Source organism: Astatotilapia calliptera, chromosome 19 (genome assembly GCF_900246225.1).
Source record: "Astatotilapia calliptera chromosome 19, fAstCal1.2, whole genome shotgun sequence".
In the NCBI taxonomy this organism is placed as follows: Eukaryota; Metazoa; Chordata; class Actinopteri; order Cichliformes; family Cichlidae; genus Astatotilapia; species Astatotilapia calliptera.
This window is the reverse complement of record NC_039320.1, coordinates 17552392-17573750: the sequence shown is the minus strand read 5'-3', so window position 1 is coordinate 17573750 and position 21359 is coordinate 17552392. Positions and strand designations below refer to the sequence as shown.

The 21359-nt window shown below is 41.7% G+C and overlaps 1 protein-coding gene across 2 annotated transcripts; it reads right to left on the bottom strand.

Moving 5' to 3' along the window:
• Positions 1-433: 433 nt before the first annotated feature.
• LOC113012402 (phospholipid phosphatase-related protein type 3-like) lies at positions 434-21037 on the bottom strand. Of its 2 annotated transcripts, XM_026152577.1 has the most exons (10): positions 20599-21037; positions 19959-20180; positions 15216-15319; positions 14667-14852; positions 12055-12184; positions 11135-11330; positions 8922-8979; positions 6602-6775; positions 4955-5767; positions 434-4520 (listed from the first exon to the last, which is right to left on the bottom strand). In XM_026152577.1, the coding sequence occupies exons 3-10, from the start codon at positions 15294-15296 to the stop codon at positions 3567-3569; spliced, it is 2592 nt and encodes an 863-aa protein (XP_026008362.1). In that variant the 5' UTR covers positions 15297-15319; positions 19959-20180; positions 20599-21037; the 3' UTR covers positions 434-3566. The 2 variants fall into 2 exon arrangements, with proteins under 2 accessions (XP_026008362.1, XP_026008361.1); XM_026152576.1 differs by lacking the exon at positions 20599-21037 and having other exon boundaries at positions 19959-20543.
• Between the last annotated feature and the right edge of the window lie 322 nt (positions 21038-21359).

Genomic DNA, 21359 nt, shown 5'->3' with positions numbered 1-21359 from the left:
AATAAAAAGAAAATCATCTCAGCTTTATACTGGAAAAATATCAAATATTTTAAAAATGACATTTTTATGTAAAAGTACACATTTGGACAATTCTTTCCATACTAACACACACAGGAAAAAAAGACCACTGAGCACTGAATCCCTGCAGGTTAACTGGGATCTACCATGATTCTTTGCAGAATTCATTATGGAAACCTGACACTAGCCCACAGGAAAGGCGCAAATGTGGCTCTGCTGCATCCATCTGGCCATGCGTATTTGTGTTAGTGTGTGAGCGCGAGCGCATGAATGAGCACGTTCTCGAGGAATCAATGAAAAAGATCTTTTTCATTAGAGTAACAGTAAGCTGCTTCGGCATTGACCCCCTCTGTATTTTCAGCCGCACCATAATACATCCCCCCGACTCTGCTTTCAAGTACCACAAGCTAAAAACTGTATTTAAGAAGTCTTATTTTTTATTCAATGAGGTTATTAATGTTACACATCACAACAGATAGAAAACATTAGTCCAAAAAAGAGGACTGTGGAATAATAAGTATTAATAATATTAAGTAATGGCAAATATTTTTACAGTCAAAATGGCATGATCACCGGCATGTCTGTCTGTCAAAATGTAACATCGCAGACTCGAAGCACAAAAGGTCAGGTTATAAAAAAAGGACACACTCGTACACACATGCAGCACAAACTGACGAGCAACTTTATCTAACAGCTCCTCGCCTGAGGAGCGCCACTACAAAATACAACTTGTTCCATTTAGCATAGCTTCTTCCTACTTTACAAAGTATCAGTCCATGTATCCTTCAGGTGTTGTGGTGCATGGGTGCAAACCAACTTCATCTGTGTGTCTGAGTCTGTATTTGATTAAGGTATGATCAAATAATGGCATCATATAAAGCACTTGTCATTGGACAGAATATCTGCTGACAAAAAATGAACTGGATAACAACTTTATACAACAAAGTATAATTACAAAGAAAGGGCAGGAGTGCACTGAAGGAACACCAAACTAGTTGTGTTCACTTTTCCTGCTCACAGATCTTGCTCCGAAGTGTATAATTAGGGCTGAAATGATTATTTTTTAAAGAAATGTTTAACTGACTGATAACACCACCGCCTCTTCTGACTAATCAAGAAAAACGTCACTCACGGTTTTCCAGAGCCCTAAGTGGCGTATTGAGAGTGCCTTTTTTGAGAAACCAATTAAAAACCCACCACATATTCCTAATCCTCATGTTTATGCAAGTGAAATCCTCAAACAACATTTTTTTTTCTTTAACTGACTGGAGTTAATCAGTTATCAATATGGTTTGAATATCATTTCTGTAAACTAATTATTGAAGGCCTAAACTCACTGAACTGTATTTGACCAGAGACAGTATAAAAATGAAAACTAAAAAATCTTAGGTTGCCCATCAGTTGATGAATGACTGATGTTTATGGGCTCAGTCACTCATTTTGGGACATAATGAATTAAAAATTAAGGCTGTTTTGTAGATTTTGCTTGTTCTGTGTTTTAAAATAGACAATTATCTCTGCTATGAAACCGCACGCTCATTTCTTAATGAGGGTCAATTTAAAGTCTTTAGCCAATGATTCAGTTCAATTCAATTTAATTCCATTTTTTTTGTATATATTGCCAAACTATAACAATATTCACTTCAATGAGCATGCATTTTCACAGTATGATCTGCTTTTCCTTATCACATCCATTTTTAAATTTTTTTGCAACCACAATAGCGATGGTGAGTCTTCAGAAACCAGTGGGTGACATTACTGTAGATGCATCCATCTTTACAACTGTCTATGATTTGGAGTCATTTTCCAGTGCAGTGGGCAAATCTCACTTCAAGGCCCTCTTGCTCAGTTGTACTGGGCCTTTCCAACGTATTACATGGTTATCTTCAGCAAATGCATGTTGGCCATAGTTTATCTGAAGATTATAGCTCTACAGTAGAAAATTACATTTGCTGATGAAAAGTCTAGAGGAAGTGAATTTTTGAGTTAAGATTGTTTTACCAACATTTATTTCAAAGAAATCCTAGCTTATCATAGTGCTGGTTGGCTGTTTTTTTAAACTGGGAAGTTTTTAAATATAAAATAGAATAATTTAGCCTCATATTGTAAAAAGGTATAGTTGATAATCTCTTAAAACTGCAACGAAAAAAATGGTATAGATAATGGATAGGTGAAGTCTGACCTTGCAGGTATTAGTAATTTATGAATAGAATGATTTGGGTCTTTCTGTTTGGCTTTTCCTGATAAATTAGAAGCAAAGTGAAAGCCAAAATGCTAGTGAAAAGACTTTCAAGACCTGAAAACTTAAAATCTACTCATAAGGATGTTTTTTTACTGAGCTATAAAGCCAGCTCGCCCATCCAACTGGTACCTACTGAAGCCACTTTGTTCCAAGGTTACGGTGGGCAACACTACTGGCTGGGCAGCTTTCCATTAACATTCCCTTTACTATTACGATTTGCAAGAGGGCCAAATACAAAGAGTGTACTAGCATGGTTTGATAAACACGTTAATCTCCTTAGCGCGGCTTCAAGCTCCGTTCCGTGGAAGGTTTCGTGCACAGAAAAGACAGACCGTCTGTCTGGCTTGCTGTGCTGTGTCCAGCCACATTCTTCATGTTAGGAATAATTCTCTTTCCACTTGACTGCCTCTCATGTTTGCTACAGTAATCCATTCAGTGACGTCTGTATAGGGGTGCCCAACTGTGCACGATCCTCCCCACATCCAATCATCCTTTCTCCTCCTTCTTGCTTACCTTCCAGAAGCAATGTTTCCTAAATCTGCTTCTTCTGGTAAATGCAAGCGCATCTGCCTGATCTCAAATGTAAGAATTTGTTATGTGGTTTGTTTATTTGGAGGTATAAGAATTTGTGGTTTTGTCAGTTGTTGCTATTGGCAAGTACTCTTAAACCTGTGTTTGAACTTGACTTTACGGCATCCTTATAGCTTTTGAATGCTTTGAAGGATGATTTTTATAGCTAGTAACAAGAGCAAATTCTCTGTGTGTAATGGCTGGCAACCTCAAACAGTTATTCAACTTCAAGAAAAGCTAGTATTGCCTGTGGTTGTTTTGTTTTCTGAGTCTCATCCCCATCTCAAGGGAAACTTGATTTAGCAAATCCCAATCCATTCATTCAGCTCTTTCAGCTGCAGCCTCTTCGACTCCTTTGAAACACAGAGGATGTGCGTGCTGAAACCAGAGGTAAACTGGGGTTTTTAATTTCTCTCCCTGCTCTATTTAACATCCGTTTCTTTTCTTGTCTGTTCTTTTCTCAGTGAGGGCTGCTGAGCTAACACTGTGGGTAGTTTGTGTATGCAGGAAGTGGAAAAAAAAAGATTCCCCCTGCTGAGTTTGTATTCTGCCAGACTTTCACCTAGTCCTCAATTCCATATCCAGGATCTCTAAACCACTTTATCATTTCTCAAAAGTCATAAAACTCTGTTCACCTATCGCTGCCTACTTTTCTTCAGTGTCTCTTTGAGAAGAGTCCTCCCTTCTCTAGTACAATCTGTGATTTTACAATGGTGTCTCTTGTCTTCACGCTTCACTATAACATCCTCTCGTTCTGCATGGCCTTGTAGTAGTGCTCCTGCTCAGCATGGCTTCGGGCGGACACAGACGGCCGACGGGGCAGGGTGGAAGTGCGGGACAATAACTGGTTGTGGCCATCTATCAGTAAGTCAGGGTGGGGAGGTGGAGGAAGCATGCTGGAGCAAGACTGGTGAGGAGGTAGAGGCATGGAAGAGGGATGCGGTGGTGGAGGCAAGGGCGAAGAGGATGGGTGTGGGTGTGGAGGCATTTGGGAAGAAGAGGGGTGAGGAGGGGGAGGCATTTGAGAGGAAGATGGGAGGGGTGGTGGAGACATCTGAGAGGATGGGTGAGGAGGTGGAGGCATATGAGAGGAGGTGGGGTGAATGGGAGGCGGAGGCATTGGGGAGGAGCTTGGTGGTGGAGGGGGAGGCAAGGGAGAGGAAGATGGTTGAGGAAGCGGTGGTGGGATAGGGGATGACGACAGCTGAGGTGGGGGCGGAAGAGGGGATGAGGAGGTGGGAAAAGGTGGGGGAGGCAGATCAGCTCCTCCTTCGGCACTGCAGCTGACCGAGGAGGAGCACAGGGAGTCTGATTTCACTGGGAGTGTCCTGTAGTCCCGGTAATGACTGACATTGTCTTGTCGCTGCAGCGCGGCACGGTGTTTGTCACCCGTCGGGTCAGCGGCCATCATGTTGCCACTGATGGTGTTTCTCCATTCCCACGGCTTGCCATTAGTGGCCGACACACGCACCACCGGATGGTGAGGGGCATGAGCGTCGATTGTGACGATGCTCCCGCTGCCAGCGATGCTCCCTGGGTTGCTCCCAGTGCAGCTGTCTCGATCAGATGGTATCCGGTAGTATGGTGACTCTGAGCAGTTGGAGCCAGGACCAGAGGAGGAGCCGCCTTCTGATGTCTTAGTGGAAGGAGTAGTAGGTCCTTGACCCTGCTGCTTTGACATGGCTACGACCTGCAAGAAAGAGACAAAAATCTCATGATAATCCATATATAAGAGCAGCTGCAAATAAATTACTCAACAACTATCCAGGAAGAGGGACATTTTTTGGCGTGGACATGGCAGAGCATGATAATAACCTATTATATACCTCTAAAATATTTTCAGAAGATTTAACTCTAGTTATAATTAGCATTTGAAGTCTTATGAGACTGATTTATGTTGGAAACTAATCAGTGAAATTGCTCCCACCAGTGTTGTTTTGATTATACCAGCAAAAATAAATCATAGATGTGTAGTTTACACAGCATATGGCAGCTGTTAAATCTCCGTTCCTGTCTAAACTGAATTGGCTACATGCCACGTGACAATAAAGTATGAAAAATTATGGCTAAAGATAATATCGTTGTGATCGTTTTTAGGCTTTCATTTTCTAATTTCTACCTCACCTGTGTGACTCTTTGCTGGCTGGGAGGCTGGTTGGGCTGCGTGTTGGGCACACGGGGAGTCGACACGGCAATGGGCCCTGTTCCAGGCTCTTTTAGTCCTCCTCCCTCTGTGAGTGACAACCACTTTGCCCGTGTCTTGGCACTCTTAGGGGAAACAGGAGGTGGCCGAGAGGCCTCCTCAGGGATGTGAACAAGTGGGGGTGCCACCACCATCCTGGCTCCAGTCGGTGTGGTGGTATTGGCTTGCACTGTGGGATAAAGAGAAGACGGCATTTGTTGGTCGCCCCCTTCCCCTGCAGCTGTGCCTCCTTCACCTCCTCCATCTCCTCCCTCTTCCTCATCTCGTGAGCTCTGGCTACGGAGCTCCATCGAGCGCTGCTTCCACTCTGACACCAGCTGCCGAGACCTTTGTGGGTCGAAGGGCACGTGGAACGTCATGTGACGCTGGGTGGTGACTGGCTCCTCTGAGGGTGAGATGGGGCTGTTGCCGTTTGCAACTCGAGGCAAGGTGTTGCTGAAGGTTACCATGGTTTCCTTGCCCATGGGACGACTGGTCGCCAGAAGCTCCACATCAGCGCTTGCTCGTTTGAGGGAGGCCAGGGATGCCTTCTCCCTCCTCACCTTACTCCGTGCTCCAGATCCCAACCCCAGCTCCTCCCTGCTTTCAGACACCCTGGGAGTCTTCCTGTACAAGGAGTCATGGCTCCTCTGACTCAACACCCTCAGGCCATCCTTCTGCTGTGCTGAAGCTAGTCTCTGTAAAGACGGAGCATCTTCTTCCGAGGCTTTGAAGTTTCCCACTGCGTACACAGCCTAACAAGGGACAGAGGGACAAAGGAGAAATAAATGAGGAAATAGAACCACTCAGGGTGTTAAATAAAGACTAGAGCATGAAATTGTGTTTTCTTTAATCATTAGGAGGGAAAATTTAGATTTTCATATTAGTGGAGAGAGTTTGCGTGAATAGACATCTCTCTTTCCTGCTATTCTCCTGAGGTCAGCGTGAATCCCTCTCTAACCCCTCTCTTCATCCTTTAATGACAAGGAGAAAAACTCCCCCTCTTGAAAAGTGAAAGACGAGAGAGACAGAGAAGGCGAGGAGGAGGGGAGCGTGGAAAATGGCAACGACAAGTTTTCTTAAAACGAAGTGTGAAATTGTTCCAGAAAATTCTTATCGGATTATTCATTCCCTCTCCCTTCCCTCCGTAATAGAAAAGGCTATATATAGGCTGCCAGTAAAAAAAAAAAATGCTCGGAGAGAAATATATGGAAGCCACACAGGGAGGAGAGGTGATGAAAGAAAGAAGCGTTTGTTAGCACATGCTGTGATACTGTTAGAATAATACAATGGGACAGTTCAGTCGCAGCAAAACAACTAAACCACGTTAATAAGAAAATCTATTTATGTGCATTTTGTCATTCCCACCCTGCTGCATATTGATGGTTAACTACTCCTCACAGTCAAACAAATCCCTGAATGGATCCAAACACATGCTGATGCTTAATTCACAAACATAGGCCTAAAATAGAAGATTTGTAGACATCTTCATTAATTCAGATTTCTTTTTAGAAAGTTCTATTATTAGATATAAAGCAATTGGGGAAAAAAGCAGGAGCAAACATTTTTGTGCACTTTGTTGAACTAACCAAGTAGACTCCAATGCCGGCTCCTATCACGTATCCCACGTACACGTCTATAGGGTGACTGCGGTGTTGAGTTATCTGCGTCAGGCCAGCGAGGCCTGCTGCCATGCAGAAAGCAAAGACGAGCATCGGCTTCAGCAGCTTAGTAGTGCTGTTGATGCTGGCGTTGAAATACATCTGCAGAGAGAAACAAACACACACAGCATATCAGCAAAGAGCAGACGTTTGAGACATATGAAGCCCGGGATTAAGATTAAAAGGCATTACGATAATTTTACCTCAGGTGCACATAGACAATTACTTTACAGTGTGTAGTGCAAATGTAGATTGCATTACCCGGTTAATAATAAAACAATATGCTAGTTAGAAGAGATATCAACACCAAACTCATATCTGTTTATTAGATATTAAGCCAAAGTCTGGAGCTTAGCCTAACATAAATGGAGAAACAGCTCTCCAGGCTGCATTCTTAAAGACGAATAATTTGCCCATTACCTCCAAGATCCAGGACTGAAAAATGAAGCCAACCAGGATGTGCCAGTTAAAGCTGGATGCAACAGCCAGTTAAATAGCCACAAGCTGTCTGTTTGGCACCACTTAAGCTGAACTGAGCATGTGTGCATTGTTGCTACCTTTTGAATTCAATTACCTGACAATTAATACGGCTGGCTATGCTGTAAATTGTATTAACAGGCTAATTAAATACTAGGTGCTCCTTGGACCATTCTGTTCAAATACGGTCACTTTTGCAAATACAGTCTATGATCAACACTTAAAAAGTTTTTCAGTCTTATCTGTACAGTTAAGATACTGAAATGTTAAAAAAGTATTTTTAAAGATACAGGCTTTTCCTCCTTTAATCCCCCTTTGTACTAAGAAAAGCTAAAGTAAAGCGGATATAGATTCATATTTAATAACAATTATTCCAAAGACATCCATTATACAATAGCACTTGTTTCCTGTGCAGCTCGAAGCATTCTCTTTAATATAACTCATATTGTCTTGAAAAAGGGAAATGAACTTATTTTGATCTTATTTGTATATTTCTTTTTTAGCTCATGTGGTAAAGTAGTTTCGAATTCAAATGTCTTGGCAGTAAAGCAAAGTCGATGAGTGAGAAAGTCAGGCTGTGAAAGGGGGAAAATATATTTACAGTTACTGGCCGTTCGCATTCTCTGCATGCACACCATATTTCGATTATATAAAACGGAGGACAGCTGAGTGACAGAATGCAGGCTTTGCAAAAAATTTCCTTTCTAACAAGCTTGTCTATCTAGTGCTGTGCATAAAAATCCTGCTTTTCTTGATGCAAGAGGGAAAATCTGTCAGCCTGGAGAGATGCGAGTTATTTTCGATGCAGATTTTCTCGGCACTTCTTGAACCAACTATCTGCCTTTTGTGGAGAAATTTTCTTAGGTATTTTCTTTATTTGATTTCATTTAAATTTAGCAGCAAAGTTTTTTTATACTGAACACAATAAATACATGAATGTCTAAATTTGCTGGACAGGTATGACCAGAACTGAAAAAAAATGACCTGGCATCAGCGCGAAGATCCGACAACATGTTGTAGTGCTAACAAACCCAACAGCTGCTTTTCTCCAGCTCCCCTGCCTTATCTTGTCAGAAATCTGTCCAGTGAGCTTTAATGAGCTCATACAGGGCTCACTGAGGCAGCAGTGATATGGCCAGTAGCTTGCAATAGCCATTGGTGGAGGAGTGTGTGTGTGGGAGGGTGTTACCTCGTGGAAAAATGACAGTGCTACTTTGCCGTACAGTTCACATACTGCTGCAGTCAGTGCCAGATTGCAGAACGGCAAAAAAATCCACTAGAACGTAACAATAAACCCCCAAACCTGACCTCAATCTGACAGTTACAGTTATTTTTTATTTGAGTCAGATGTGAGCCCAGCCTGAGGATAATATGCAATCTGAAAATCTATGAACTATGTATCAAATGGCAGTTAATTCCAGTTGAAAGTTGCTGATATGGTTGTAGATCATACAAGTTGTATGATGCCAGCAGCAATGTTTGTTATGAATTAGTGGAAGTTCTGGATAGTTATCATGAAACAAATTTAATTGTTGTTCTAGGACAAAGATACAAAATGTTAATGTATCATTCAGGCTTTAGAAAAAGTATCAAACTAAACATGGTTACCTTGCATATAGTTTTTCTCCTGTTTTAAAGTTCTAATGAATCAGCTATTCATAAAAAAAAGCATCAAATGAACCACACGCATATTCACAAGCAAACAAACATCATGCAGATACACAACACTTAAGCAAACACATGCGGCAATTAAGGCGAAGGGAGTGCTTACAGAGATATATACGGCAGCGAAGCCAGAGAGCGTTGCATGCTGGGATGGGAATGTTTTCCTAAAGGGAGAAAAAGGGAGAGTTAGAAGCGGAAGAGTAAAGACAAAAAAAGAATTCGATTCCTGTTTTCATAAAGGACTTTGTGTATTCTGAGAGCGTTTATTGCCTCTTGAATAAACCTGAATAAAACTGTCGCGGCTGCTCTTGTTATGCCCGGATTGCATTTGACATTAAAATCTGTGTGTCTGCCCGACTGAGAGTTGTCAGACTGAGTGTGTGTCCTTGGATGTGAACATTAATAAACACAAAGAGAATACCACTGGGCATTAGTGGGAACATTAAAGGGAGAGTGATTGAATTGAGGTCAGAAATGTTATTTAATTTAATTTTTTTTTAAATGAAAGAAATCTTGTGTTTGCTCTTAACTTCTGCTGTTGTGTTATCGTTTCCCATTTTTTTCAGGCTAAATTCAAGGATTATTCTTTAAAGGCCATGTTTTCTTTTAGACCTGGAGTCTGAATACACTTTGGCTGGCCTAAAGGTCTATTTTATGAATAGATTTCAGTCATATTGCCCTCCAGGCACAGAGCCCTGGACACCATTCAAACATGCAGGTCAACACTGGACACTCCATAGAACTCCAGCACAGGCCTGTCAAATTTCCTTCTGTTTCTGTCTGTGAATATTGCGATCACTTCTCAAAGTAAGAGAAAAAAATGTAGACACACTGCCCATTTTGGATACATCAATCCACATGCAAGAGTCTCTGTGGTATTTCCAGCACAAAGAAACCACCCAGCCAAGTTTCTGCCAGAGCAATTTACTGATCTATAGATTCCTCTCTGAACAACCCTTTCACTTTCACGGCCAACAGGATGAAAGTACAGAAAAAAATCCCATTACGTTGTACAAATTTTGCTCTGGGTGTGTCATTGTTGCTGCTTTGGGAGGTAAAGGACATGAAACTGCTCACTGTCAAAGCAAATGTCGGTTGTAATGTTAGCAAGCTATATAACAGCGATCCACTGGTAGTTAGTTTCAGTTGGAGTCGGCCTTACAGGGCAGTAGTGGCAAGCCAGTAATACTGTTAGATTATTAAAAATGTTATGACTAATCTAATCAGGCCTTATTTCTGTGTCAGTGTAAATGACTGAGCATTGGTAATCTGTGCTGGTGAGATTTTTCCACTGTTCTTGTGAGCAGGTTTAGTATTTTCACACACAAATAATTGAGAAGCAGTGGAAAAAAAAACACACATCTTGCCCTCCGGGTGGGCATGCCTATAATGACGTGATGTTAGGTGAAAAGGATGAATTTGAGGATCAAGGCTGGAACTATATTTAGGTTAAGATGATGTTAGTTTTGGCAAAAACTGCAAGCGTTTTATAGAACATGTCTTGCTAATCCTTTAGACACTGAGGTGAGTAGCAAGTAGAATGCATTGTGTCAATAAGAGTCACGGCAAGTAAAGCAGTGCTAACATATGCACTTGTACTACAAGGATTATCCCTGTATCAACTCTATTTAGCTATAATCTTTCCTGTGTGTGTGTGTGCTTAGTGCCTCTCATACCCATAGATCGGAGCTTATTTGTCTAGCCTATGTCTGCTTGTTAGAAACTGCACTGCAAAAGAGCATTTACAAAACCCAAACTTAGTCAGAGCACCTGCGAGGAAGATTCTGCAGCTGAGTGGCAGGTCTTCTTATACAAATAAACATTTGGCTTTACTATCAAGTATGCCATTAAAAAGAAAATCCTTATTATTTTAAGCAACCATTTCTATCTATTTTTATCTTTTTATCCCCTCAATAAGTTGTCATTAGTCCTTGTCTGCTATACTCCTGCAAGACAGTGATGTTTCACCCTATTCAGTAAAATCTGCAACATTATTGTCATAATACATTGGGTTACATTTTCTGATTAAGGATGTATAGTTATGAGCTGCATCCAACTGCAGGCATGTTGACAATAAACTAGGTAGCACAACGTTGTCTTATTCTTATTACAAGGCAACAGACCATGGAGCCAGAGCGCTGACAAGACAGGTAAGACTCTGTACAAGTGCACTGATGATTTACTTTAATGACTTCATTAAATCTGTTTGTCTTATTAGCGTTTATGTTGTTTTTATATGTGCAATGATGCAAATTTTGATTTTAAGCAGATGGAGACATTCGGTGTTTATTCTCCTTTAGTTATAAATGAATGCCTTACCGAGCTGACATAATAGCATACTGGTCTTTGCCCATGCAGATGTCCTGTGTGATGTAGGCATTGTTGTCACATGACACTCCCGGGGCCGTGTAATTAGGCTGGCAGACAGTAAGGAAGAAAGGGGCGTGGTAGCCAGTAGCTAACTGGATGACATCTGTCACCAGGGCTGTTGCCAGGAGACCGAATACATGAACACCTGAGGGAGAGAGGTAAAGGGAAGAGATAGTAAGGCAACCTTAGTAAATGAACTAAAAGCCTCTGGTGGTTTCCGGACATTGAGATGTTCATTTATGAATGTGTACAGTTGCGCGAACTACGCTTAATTTGCTCCGACCTTAAGTGACACCAAAAGCCTTCAGTTTGTCACATTTTGAAGCTTTCCCGCAGACAGAGAAATTTGGCAAGGTGAATTAATTACTGTTTTCACTTCAAAGCTCAAAGTCAGCCTCAAGATATTTCCTGTAGAGTATGATATCATGCCTTTTTCATTTTAAGCCACCCTTCATTTAATGCATGTAATTAGCTTATTTCTCTACTCTAAAACAGGGATAAAGTTGCAGGCTGAGAAGGATGAATAATTTGTCAGAGCCAAAACTGATATTCATCTTAAGAACAACAGAATTTTGCTCTAACTTTGTGGTTTGCATAAAGGACAGAATTTAACCTACGCATCTTCCATTGGCCTCAGTTTGATAAACTGTTCATTGTATTAATATGACTATTTTATTTTATTTTGCTTGTTTGGGTAGTGACAATACAAAAAAACTAGAAAAACAGAGTTCTCACGTGTCCTCAGAGATGCCCATCAATAATTTGTCCTGAACTATTACACCATGTAACTAAGTGTGCTCTGAATAACAGTGTGGCCTTAACTCCTGCAAGCAGCCCAAACGCTCTGAAGGACTGGCAGTTATACACACCGACGAATCGCACGGTCCTGCGTAGGAAGGAGTTGAAGCTGCAGCCTCCAGCATTTATGCTGCCTTCTGACTTTGGACAAGTCTTCAGTTTGGACTGCATGCAGTACATCAAGCCTTCCCCCATCATAATCTGCAGACAGAGGGAGAGAAAAAAAAGGAGAATAAAAGATATGGAGTCTTTCTTCGTTACACTTCAAACGACTACGAGAGTAAATGAAAAAGAAAAAGATTTGAAAAGTTTGAATCTATCATTGTCAGATACAAGATATTGTGATCGATGAGAAACAATGCATTGTAGAACGAATGGAGCAAAGGTGCTATTGAACAGTGATCACTTTCAGTCGGAATGATAGATGAGTTTTGGAGAGGTCTGCTGAAGGATTAGGAATGTGTGCGTCTGGGTGCGAGTGTGCATATTGATTGGAGGGCCTGTGGTGTGTTCGATGATGTGCATGGGAATGTCAGGTATATATTTAGTGTCTACATTTATCTTGCTTTGTGAGTGTTTGACAAGCTGTACATTTGTGTGATCTATGCATTTGTCTATATGCACAAGTGTATCTGCGGGATGTTTATGTGGAGCACTCACAAACCCTCAAAGCTTCAGACATATAATAGGTCACTGAATCTGTGACAGGATTATGTTCTGGTAGAGCTAATCAACACTTTCATATAAGGAGTTCATTAAATGTTAATTAAATGCTCAGTGGAAAACCTAAATATAATTATTACTCAAACTTTTAGGTTCATTTAACATGTTGTTTTAGTTCAGCCTGTGTAAATCATGCTCTAATAAGTTTTCAATCAATTTTCAAATTAAAACAATCCCAAAATACCAATAGAAACTGGATGTCTGGAAACAGGGCAGCAGAGTATTACTATAACAAGTCAAATTATATTACATAATATCTAAATATGGATAAACTTGTGGCAGAAAAATATTTTTAATTACAAAAAGGTTTTACAGAACTGCTCGTTAACACAAACATCTAATCAAACCACCACATGGCAAATAAAAGCATTGAGCAACGCATTTACATGTGTACACGTGGTCTAGACCAGCGGTCCCCAACCCCCGGGCCTCGGACCAGTACCGGTCCGTGAGTCGTTTGGTACTGGGCCGTGAAAGTTGAGGCTCAGGTGTGAAATGTATAGTTTTCAGGGTTTTTATTGGTTTTCAGAGTTATTTTGTTATCGTTTTTATCGTTTACTCGGTTTTCCTTGGTCTTTTCACGTGTGTTATGAATAAATTTTCTTTTTTTCGGTACCGGTACTAGTTTTATTTCGTTGTATTCATCCGCGACACCTTAAAGGCCGGTCCGTGAAAATATTGTCGGGCATAAACCGGTCCGTGGCGCAAAAAAGGTTGGGGAACGCTGGTCTAGACAACCTGCTTGACTTCAAACTGAGAACTCAGAATGAGGAAGAAAGGTTATTAAAATGTCTCGTGGCGTGGTTTCTGATGCCAGATGAGTATTTGATCAACTGAAGGGATTTTCCTGCACAAACATCTTTAGGGTTTACAGATAATGATCCAAAAAAGAGAAAATTTCCAGTGAAGGGAAGTTCTTTGAACAATAATCCCTTGTTGATGTCAGAAGACAGAGGAGAATGGACAGACTGTTTTGAGCTAATTGGAAGACAACAGTAGCTCAAATAATGTGAATATGTCAAACCTTGAAGGAGACGAGCTACAGCAACAGAAGACCAGTTACCACTCGCATCAACTAAAAACAAAAAACTGAGGCTACTATTCACCCAGGCTCGCTAAAATCGGACATTGCCTGGTCTGATGAGTCTCAGTTTCTGCTGTGTTACACATTTGGTTGTAATTTGATGTAAATAATGTGAAAGCATGGATCTTTCCTTTCTCAGCAGTTCAGACAGTGTATCCATTATTTTTAATTAAAACAGGACCATGTATAACATTAAGATAAATGTTGCCATTTGCACCTGAAAAGCTAATTAATATCTGCAGTCTCTTGGCAGAAGATCACAAAAATGTCACATAAAAAGAAAACATAAAACACACAAAACATTCACACACCCATAACCACCAAGCAAGAAGCAAAATCAATCAAAATGCCTCCACAGTCACCAGATACACACACAGTCTCCAGTAGAGCACTTTTGTGATGCGGTGGAGTTGATCATAGATGTGCAGCTGCTACGTGATACTATCATTTCAGCATGGACCAATTTCTCTGAAGAATGTTTCCAGCATCTTATTGAATCTATGTTATTAAGAACTACGGTCAGTTCTAAAGGCAGAAGGGGCTCAACCCGGTACTAGAGAGGTGTACCTAACGAAGTGTCTGGTGGGTGTAAGCAGGAAGTACTGCACAGATTGTAGATAGTCATTGCACTGAATGCCATAGACATATATGCTTAATAGAAGTCAATTTTAACCTATTTATTAGGTATGACTAATATAGAATAATTTATTAAAGTATAGCACGTAACATTGTGGTGTGATGGATGGATGGATGGATGGATGGATGGATGGATGGATGGATATTTTTATACACAATCCAATGGAGTAACTCTGGGACTCGGTAACACAGGAAACTAGCACCCCAAATGATCCTCACATGTGTGTCATATAGACTTACAGAAGCTGCAGGTCCAGCAAAGGCCAAACTCAGCAGCATCAACAGAGGGATGAGCTCATCGCCTGTCTCCACATAGGGCATGGAGAGGTCGCGGTCATGGCAACGGAAGCCCACCATCGCCGGGGACAAAACATCTGTCAGCTCCAGGAAGTAAAGGGACACCAAGGAGGATAGGACGATGGGGAGCTGGATATGCATGCACGCACACAAACACACACACAAATGCGACCAAGGACATAGCAAAGAGTGACTCGCAGATAATATTTGCTTGGAAAAAAGTGATTCATCCAATGTTTCATCTTCAGTACAAACAAATACACACTTTCAAACACATACAAAAGGGCAAGTTATACCCGTCTTGCTTGCTTTACAACAGATGTCAGATGCCTCCAAATGCAATCAACACAAGGCACTCACTACTGGTATCATTGTACAGAAAAAGGAATGATTCAGTAGGGACTAATTCAATAAATGCAGTGAGAAATGTCAAACAAGCATCTGTATTTTAAAAAGGTGACTCATTCATGCATCTGATCTAGCGACACATACCTCTACAAAATAAAAGCATGGCAACAGTGTCATGCTGTCTTTTGGTGGTTTCTTCTTGGCTTTGTTTTTGGGAGATGTCATCTTGGGATGGGACCAGTCACAGCCTGTTGGGATAACAGATTGCAAAGAGATGTCAGAGTGGAGTTTCAGAGCAGGTTCATGGATTTCCACCATCAATCATCAATCTAAAGCTTCAAAAAGATGTTTCAAAAGTCTGCCAGGCCCTGACTTATGAATGAAACAGCAGGTCAAAAAGTTGTCAAAGGCTGGTTGGTGCTGCAAAGTTTTCTGTATGAACTAGAAAGCATTAGAGTGTTAGAGTAATAATAAAACTAATAAAAAACACAGACATTAAAGATATTCTAAGCAATTATGGTATAACGTTGCTTTAGCAATTCAGTAGTACTACAGAAACATTTAATAATTCAGTCTAATTTTTTGCACACTTAATATCCAAAGTTGTTATTTTGACTTTGTCTGAATACACGTTGTAAATGGGCTGGTTCTTACATAGTGCTTTTAAAATCAAAACAACAGTCGCCTCAAGGCACTTTATATTGTAAGGTAAAGATCTTACAGTAATAGAGAGAAAACCCCAACAATCTGACCACTCCATATGAGCAAGCACTTGTTGACAGTGGGAAGGAAAAACTCCCTTCCCAGTGTCAGGAAGAAACCTCAGACAGAACCAGGCTCAGGGAGGGGTGGCCATCTGGCTCGACCAGTTGCAGGAGGAAGGCAAGACAAAACAGACACTGTGCAAGAGAGCCAGAGCTTAATAATACCTAATGATTAAATGCAAGGTGGTGTATGTTCACATACACACAAGCACTTTTTTTCTATGCTGAAGTACTTTCTGTCTAACACTTGCACACCAATGGATACATCAGGAATAACTTGGGGTTCAGCATCTTGCCTAAAGGTACTTTGGCAGACAGGAGCAGCCAGGGTTTGAACCACCGATCTTCTGATTAGCATGACTGCTATCCCTCCTTAGCTGCAGCCACCCAAAAATGCAGGGAGACAACAAAACACACAAGACTGTCATATTTTGAAAAGTGTTTTTTATGTCACTAGGAAAATAAACAAATGGGGGAAAAGAATTAGAAAGAATTAGAATGAACTGATTAACTGAAAAAAGCCTCTCCTAAAAGAAGCCCAGTTACCATTTACTCAGGTGCTTAGTATTTAGAATAATTCTACATACCTGTTACATTTCAAATTAATCTTCCCCCACAAAATTATAGACGTGCATATATAGAGATATCTCCTTCCATCAGTAACCTGCAGGCAGTCAAAAGGCGTCAGAGACAAGCCAACGCCAAAGGCAGGAATGGAAAACTAAACAGAGTTAAATATTCACAGCTCTCTCTACAGAACCCCATTCCCCTCCGATAAGAGCCTGTCCCCTCTTTCTCTGTCCTCTACCCAATTCTCCCTTTCCCTCCCTCTCAATCTTCCCTCTCTCCTGGCTCTGCTTGTCCCATTTTGCTTATCTCTCCTTTTCAATCGGTTTCATTTCCCTACCACATTACTAACACTTTCCTCTTGACCTCTTTTCTTTGTGAGTAGTTCTTTTTATACCAACATTCCTGTTCCTATATGTTACTTTGCCTTTGTTTTATCCATATTTATCTTCATTACAATCCATGCACTGACTAATATGATGAATGTGGAGATTTGGCCTGTGGCCACTTGCTCAGTGGCCCCATATGCAAATCTACTGCACCTTGTGTCAAAGGCCTGCTGACCCAACTGAATGGATTTATGCTTTCCCAAATGAGTTTCAGTGGAGCGCTTTGGTCTTTAATGAAGGTATGAACATTTTGTACTTGTAATATCCTTCTTCGTCACAGAAATAGTCCACTTTAAAAGAGAAGGCCCAAAGGTTTTTGTGAAGCTTGAATCCAAAAATACCATCCACATCACCCTTCAACAAACTCACGTTTTCTGAAAGCTGTCATGGCCTCTGTAAGTCTTTCTACCTCTGTCACCTTCTACATCTCAGTACTTCTGCTGAGCTCTTGTTTGTTTCTGTCTTGCTGGTCTCTCTTGTATCATTTCTCAGCATATCCCCATCTCTGCCTTTTCACCCTTCATTTCACGTTTCACCACCTGTCCCTCTTTCTGCACACCTCTCTCGTTCCCATTTTTAATCTCCTCCCTCTTTTATTTTTTTCTGTTTCTCTCGAAACAGAGGAGGGGGGGGGGGGGGGGGGGCTGACCCTGAGGCAATGTAAGGCGCAAAGAATCAAAGACTTCCACAGTCTAATTTCCATGACCGCTAGAAATGTATTGGAAACGAGAGAAGAGGACAAGATAAGCACAGATCAAAGAAAAAAAATATTTCAAAAAAAGCCAAATGTGTGTGTGTGTCTCTGTGTGTGAGTGTGTGTATTTGTATGTCTGGTGGTGAGGGTAGGAAGGGGGTGAAGATCATAGAAGGGGGGATATTGGGATGGATGGATTTCAGTGTCGCTAAAAGCAGCTTAGGAAGACGCTGGGGTCTGGGTCTCACTCGCCCAGCAGCTTGGTCTCAGTGACCTACTCCAGTCAGCACTTAAACCGCACCCCAACTCACATTACACACACAAACATGCACTGAATGAGCTTCTTGACTGAAGAAATGGGGGTCGTTTATCTATTACACCAGCATTCGTCCTCTGAGGCGCATCTTTTATGTGTGTGTGCGTGTGTGTGTGTGTGTGTGTGTGTGTGTGCTGCACTGTTTGTAGTTTGAGCTGCTATGCTTGTGCTTGCAAAGTGTCTGAGTGTGTTTATAGTTTAAGCAATTTGTGTACATCTTGTCTGTGTGTATGCCTGTGAATGAAGTGGGTTGTATAGCCCATGGCATGCAGAAACAGTCTGTCAGGCACTGAGGAAAATATATGACTCAGGGAGCATCAGCACAGGGGTGGGGTTAAAGATAGTGAGCTAATGTATGGATGGGTGACTAATTAAAGGATAAACCTACAGTACTGACAAGGTCTTGGGTGACTATAAAATCCTCCAGGGCAGCTACTATGGTATATTTGTAAAAGCTCTTGGAGAACTGAGCTTAATTCTTCTAAAAAAAGACATCCTGTCGTTGTTTGTTTGATAGAAAAGAGTGCTGGCTGACAATTTGAATTAGCTGAGAATGAACTTATTGTTTTGTCTTTGTGTCTTTTGTCTAGATTGGCCATTACAGTCTCCCAGAGCCCAGGTTGGCATCTTCACATCTCATTTTGATGAACATTTAGCCAACTGGCTATGCAATGAGATTTGCTAAAAACATATCTAAAACAATTAACTGGTTAGTGATCAGATCAAATTTATTTTCTATCTACTGACTGATAAATAATCACTCACGCACTGTAATATAACCTACTTCTATACTACAAAATAGAACAGTATAGAGCAGTCATCCTGTAGCATTCATGAGATGAGGGATTTTTTGGTGGGGATTAAATTGAATCAAATGGGAACAAAAACAAAAAATCAAAGCCAGCAATTTATTTCTCAAAAGGGAATTTTTTTTCACATACTTCACAGCATCAGCCACAACATGAGACCACCTGCCTATTACTGTACACACCACCTTTGTGCTGCCAGAAAATGTCAGACCCATCAGGGCATGTACTCTTGACCGCTGAGAGTTTCTTGTGATGTCTGGTATCAGAACATTGGCGGTGGATTTCTGTGGGTTGCGGGAATTGGAATGTGATCTGGGGAGTTTGCAGGCTGGGTTGGTGCTTTGGGCTCTTAGTACTGTTCCTTGGGCTGTTTCTGAGCAGCTTTTGCAGTTGCCGAAGGGTACTGCTCTGCTAAGGGAGGCTGCTGCCATTGGGGAGTGCCTTTGCAGGTAAGGGGGTTTGAGGTTAATTGAAGGGGCTGGCACATGCCAAAGAAAGACAAATCAGAAGCAGGATCCAGTTCTAAGCAAAGCAAAATGATTTTAAACCACTTCATCATCAGTGGTCTTAGAGTAATGGCTGATCCGTGTATGTCTGCTGTCCCTAAGTCCCTATAGTTACTACACTATTATTCAGAGTAGAAGAGTACAGGACAGTACAGAATAATAAAGTGAAATAGATTTGTGGTGTCTCCCTACTCGTTATTCATGCATAGTTTTCAAAAAAATGAACTTGGAAATTAATTAATGAGATGAATATGAAGTGGAGAACCACAGCTCACCAGTTTTCTATTCACTGTATTCATGGATTCAGCAATAAAGTTGCTGTGTTGGCTAATGTAAAGCCATGTGCACTGCAGGGCCCTTAAACAGACATATGCAAAGCGCTATTTGCTCGACTTTATACCTTGGTCAGTTTAACTCACCTGCTTTTACAGCGAAAGAAACAGCCGTCCTTTAAATGTAGCTTTATCTTAATAATATAAATTGAGATGGGTGTAAACGGTGATACTGATTTCATTTTTCATGGATAGGAATCATGTGTTTTTTGATTTTAAAAAAAAGGGGAAAAAAAGCTTTCATTTGTTTTAGATCATCTATTGAAGGCTCTAGTAACCAGAATCTGATTAAACACTATATTAAAATGACCACTGGGCAGTTACTCCTCCACAAGCAGAAATCAGCAGATTGCGTATGATATCATCAACGATGGAAACGTGAAAACCATGTGCTAATTTTTCTTCTGTCGCCTCTCAGCTCCTGCCAACAGGAGAAGCATATAGGTTCCTGAGCTTTCTTTGGGTTGCGTACGGGAGAAGAGAACCTCTATACTACCGGACAGCACTCACCTCTGTCCCGGGGGCTCCGCGAATTCACCGAATCCCGTCGCCCCCTTCCCCCTCGGCGTGGTCGTGCGTGCTGCTCCAGTTTTGCGGTGCACCGTTCCTTTAATCCATCTCCAGAGTCACCCCGAAATCCAAAACCTTCACTAATATTTAGAGAGAGCTCCGCCGTGAGGCTATTCTGGGATCATAGGAGGTTGGAGGAATGATGGAAGTAAGTGAGGAGACCTACAGAGAAGGAGCAGGGATGGCGAAAGAGAAGAGAGAGAGAGAGAGAGGAGGGTTGCTGATGGTGGAAAGTCCAATTTGCCGCACTTGCTGGTAACGCGTTCCTTTCCTTTAAATTTCCTGGCTTTGAATAAAGTGAGAGATTCACGTGCGTCCACCCGGTTCCTCCCCTTTATTTGCCCATACAGGTTCCCCCTTTCCTACAAAATACAAAACAGTAACAAGTAAGAAATTCCCCCCAAAAATTAAAAAAATTAAATCTGATTTTAAATGCACAGCATCCGTCACACGGTTTTCGGGTTACGCAGTCAGCCTCACAGAGCGCACATACACACACAAAGGCGTGGGGGGAGAGCAGGGGTGTGGAGGAGGGGAGGTGGGGGTACAGGGGGAGGAGAATCATGGTGTGTGCGCTTACCATGGGGGGAGGAGACAGTCTGGTCCACACACTTGCTTCTATCTCCGCTGAATTCCTGTTACGGGGCTACCGCCGTGAGGCGACCAAGACAAAGGGGTATATTTTGGTATGTGTACGTGTGCAGTGTGTGAGAGGAGCACACGAAACTTGCGCATGTGTGCGTAAAAGTGAGGGGGCGGTTTGGGAGATAACCTCTAATCTATTAGAACGAGAACGTTTCACAAACAAATATGATTAAGGCTCAGCATCAGCTACGCCCCGCGCTTCTGTAAATGCCATCAGAGTCATTTGTTGGCCCTGAGATTTTTCGGTCATCGCCCAAGGATTGTGGCTCAGTTGTGTCCGCCTTTGTTTACTCTAAAGGGTGTGGCAGGCGGATGACCACCGTGGTGCATTTAAATTCCCCTGAAGGAACCGGTGCGGTGAGGACCGTGAACACGCGCTCACGCACTTTGTGATAGCTCTACCGACACCTCTGGTTTACTGACTCATCATGAATGACATTGCGGCAATTAACATCAAAGACTCGGCTGTGCGCACACACGTGCGTGCATGTGTTGTGTCGGTGGCACACGTGCTTGCAAAAGATGCTCTCTAAGAGATCTGTAGTCTTCTGCTCTCACGGTTATCAGTTCTCAGTGGAAGTGAAAACTGAACTTAACCATCCACACCCACAGCACCCACACACCTTTCCTAATTTAAAGAAAAAAAAAACATTTTATTCCACGTCTGGCAGGTCAATAATTAAGTGTGATACATTC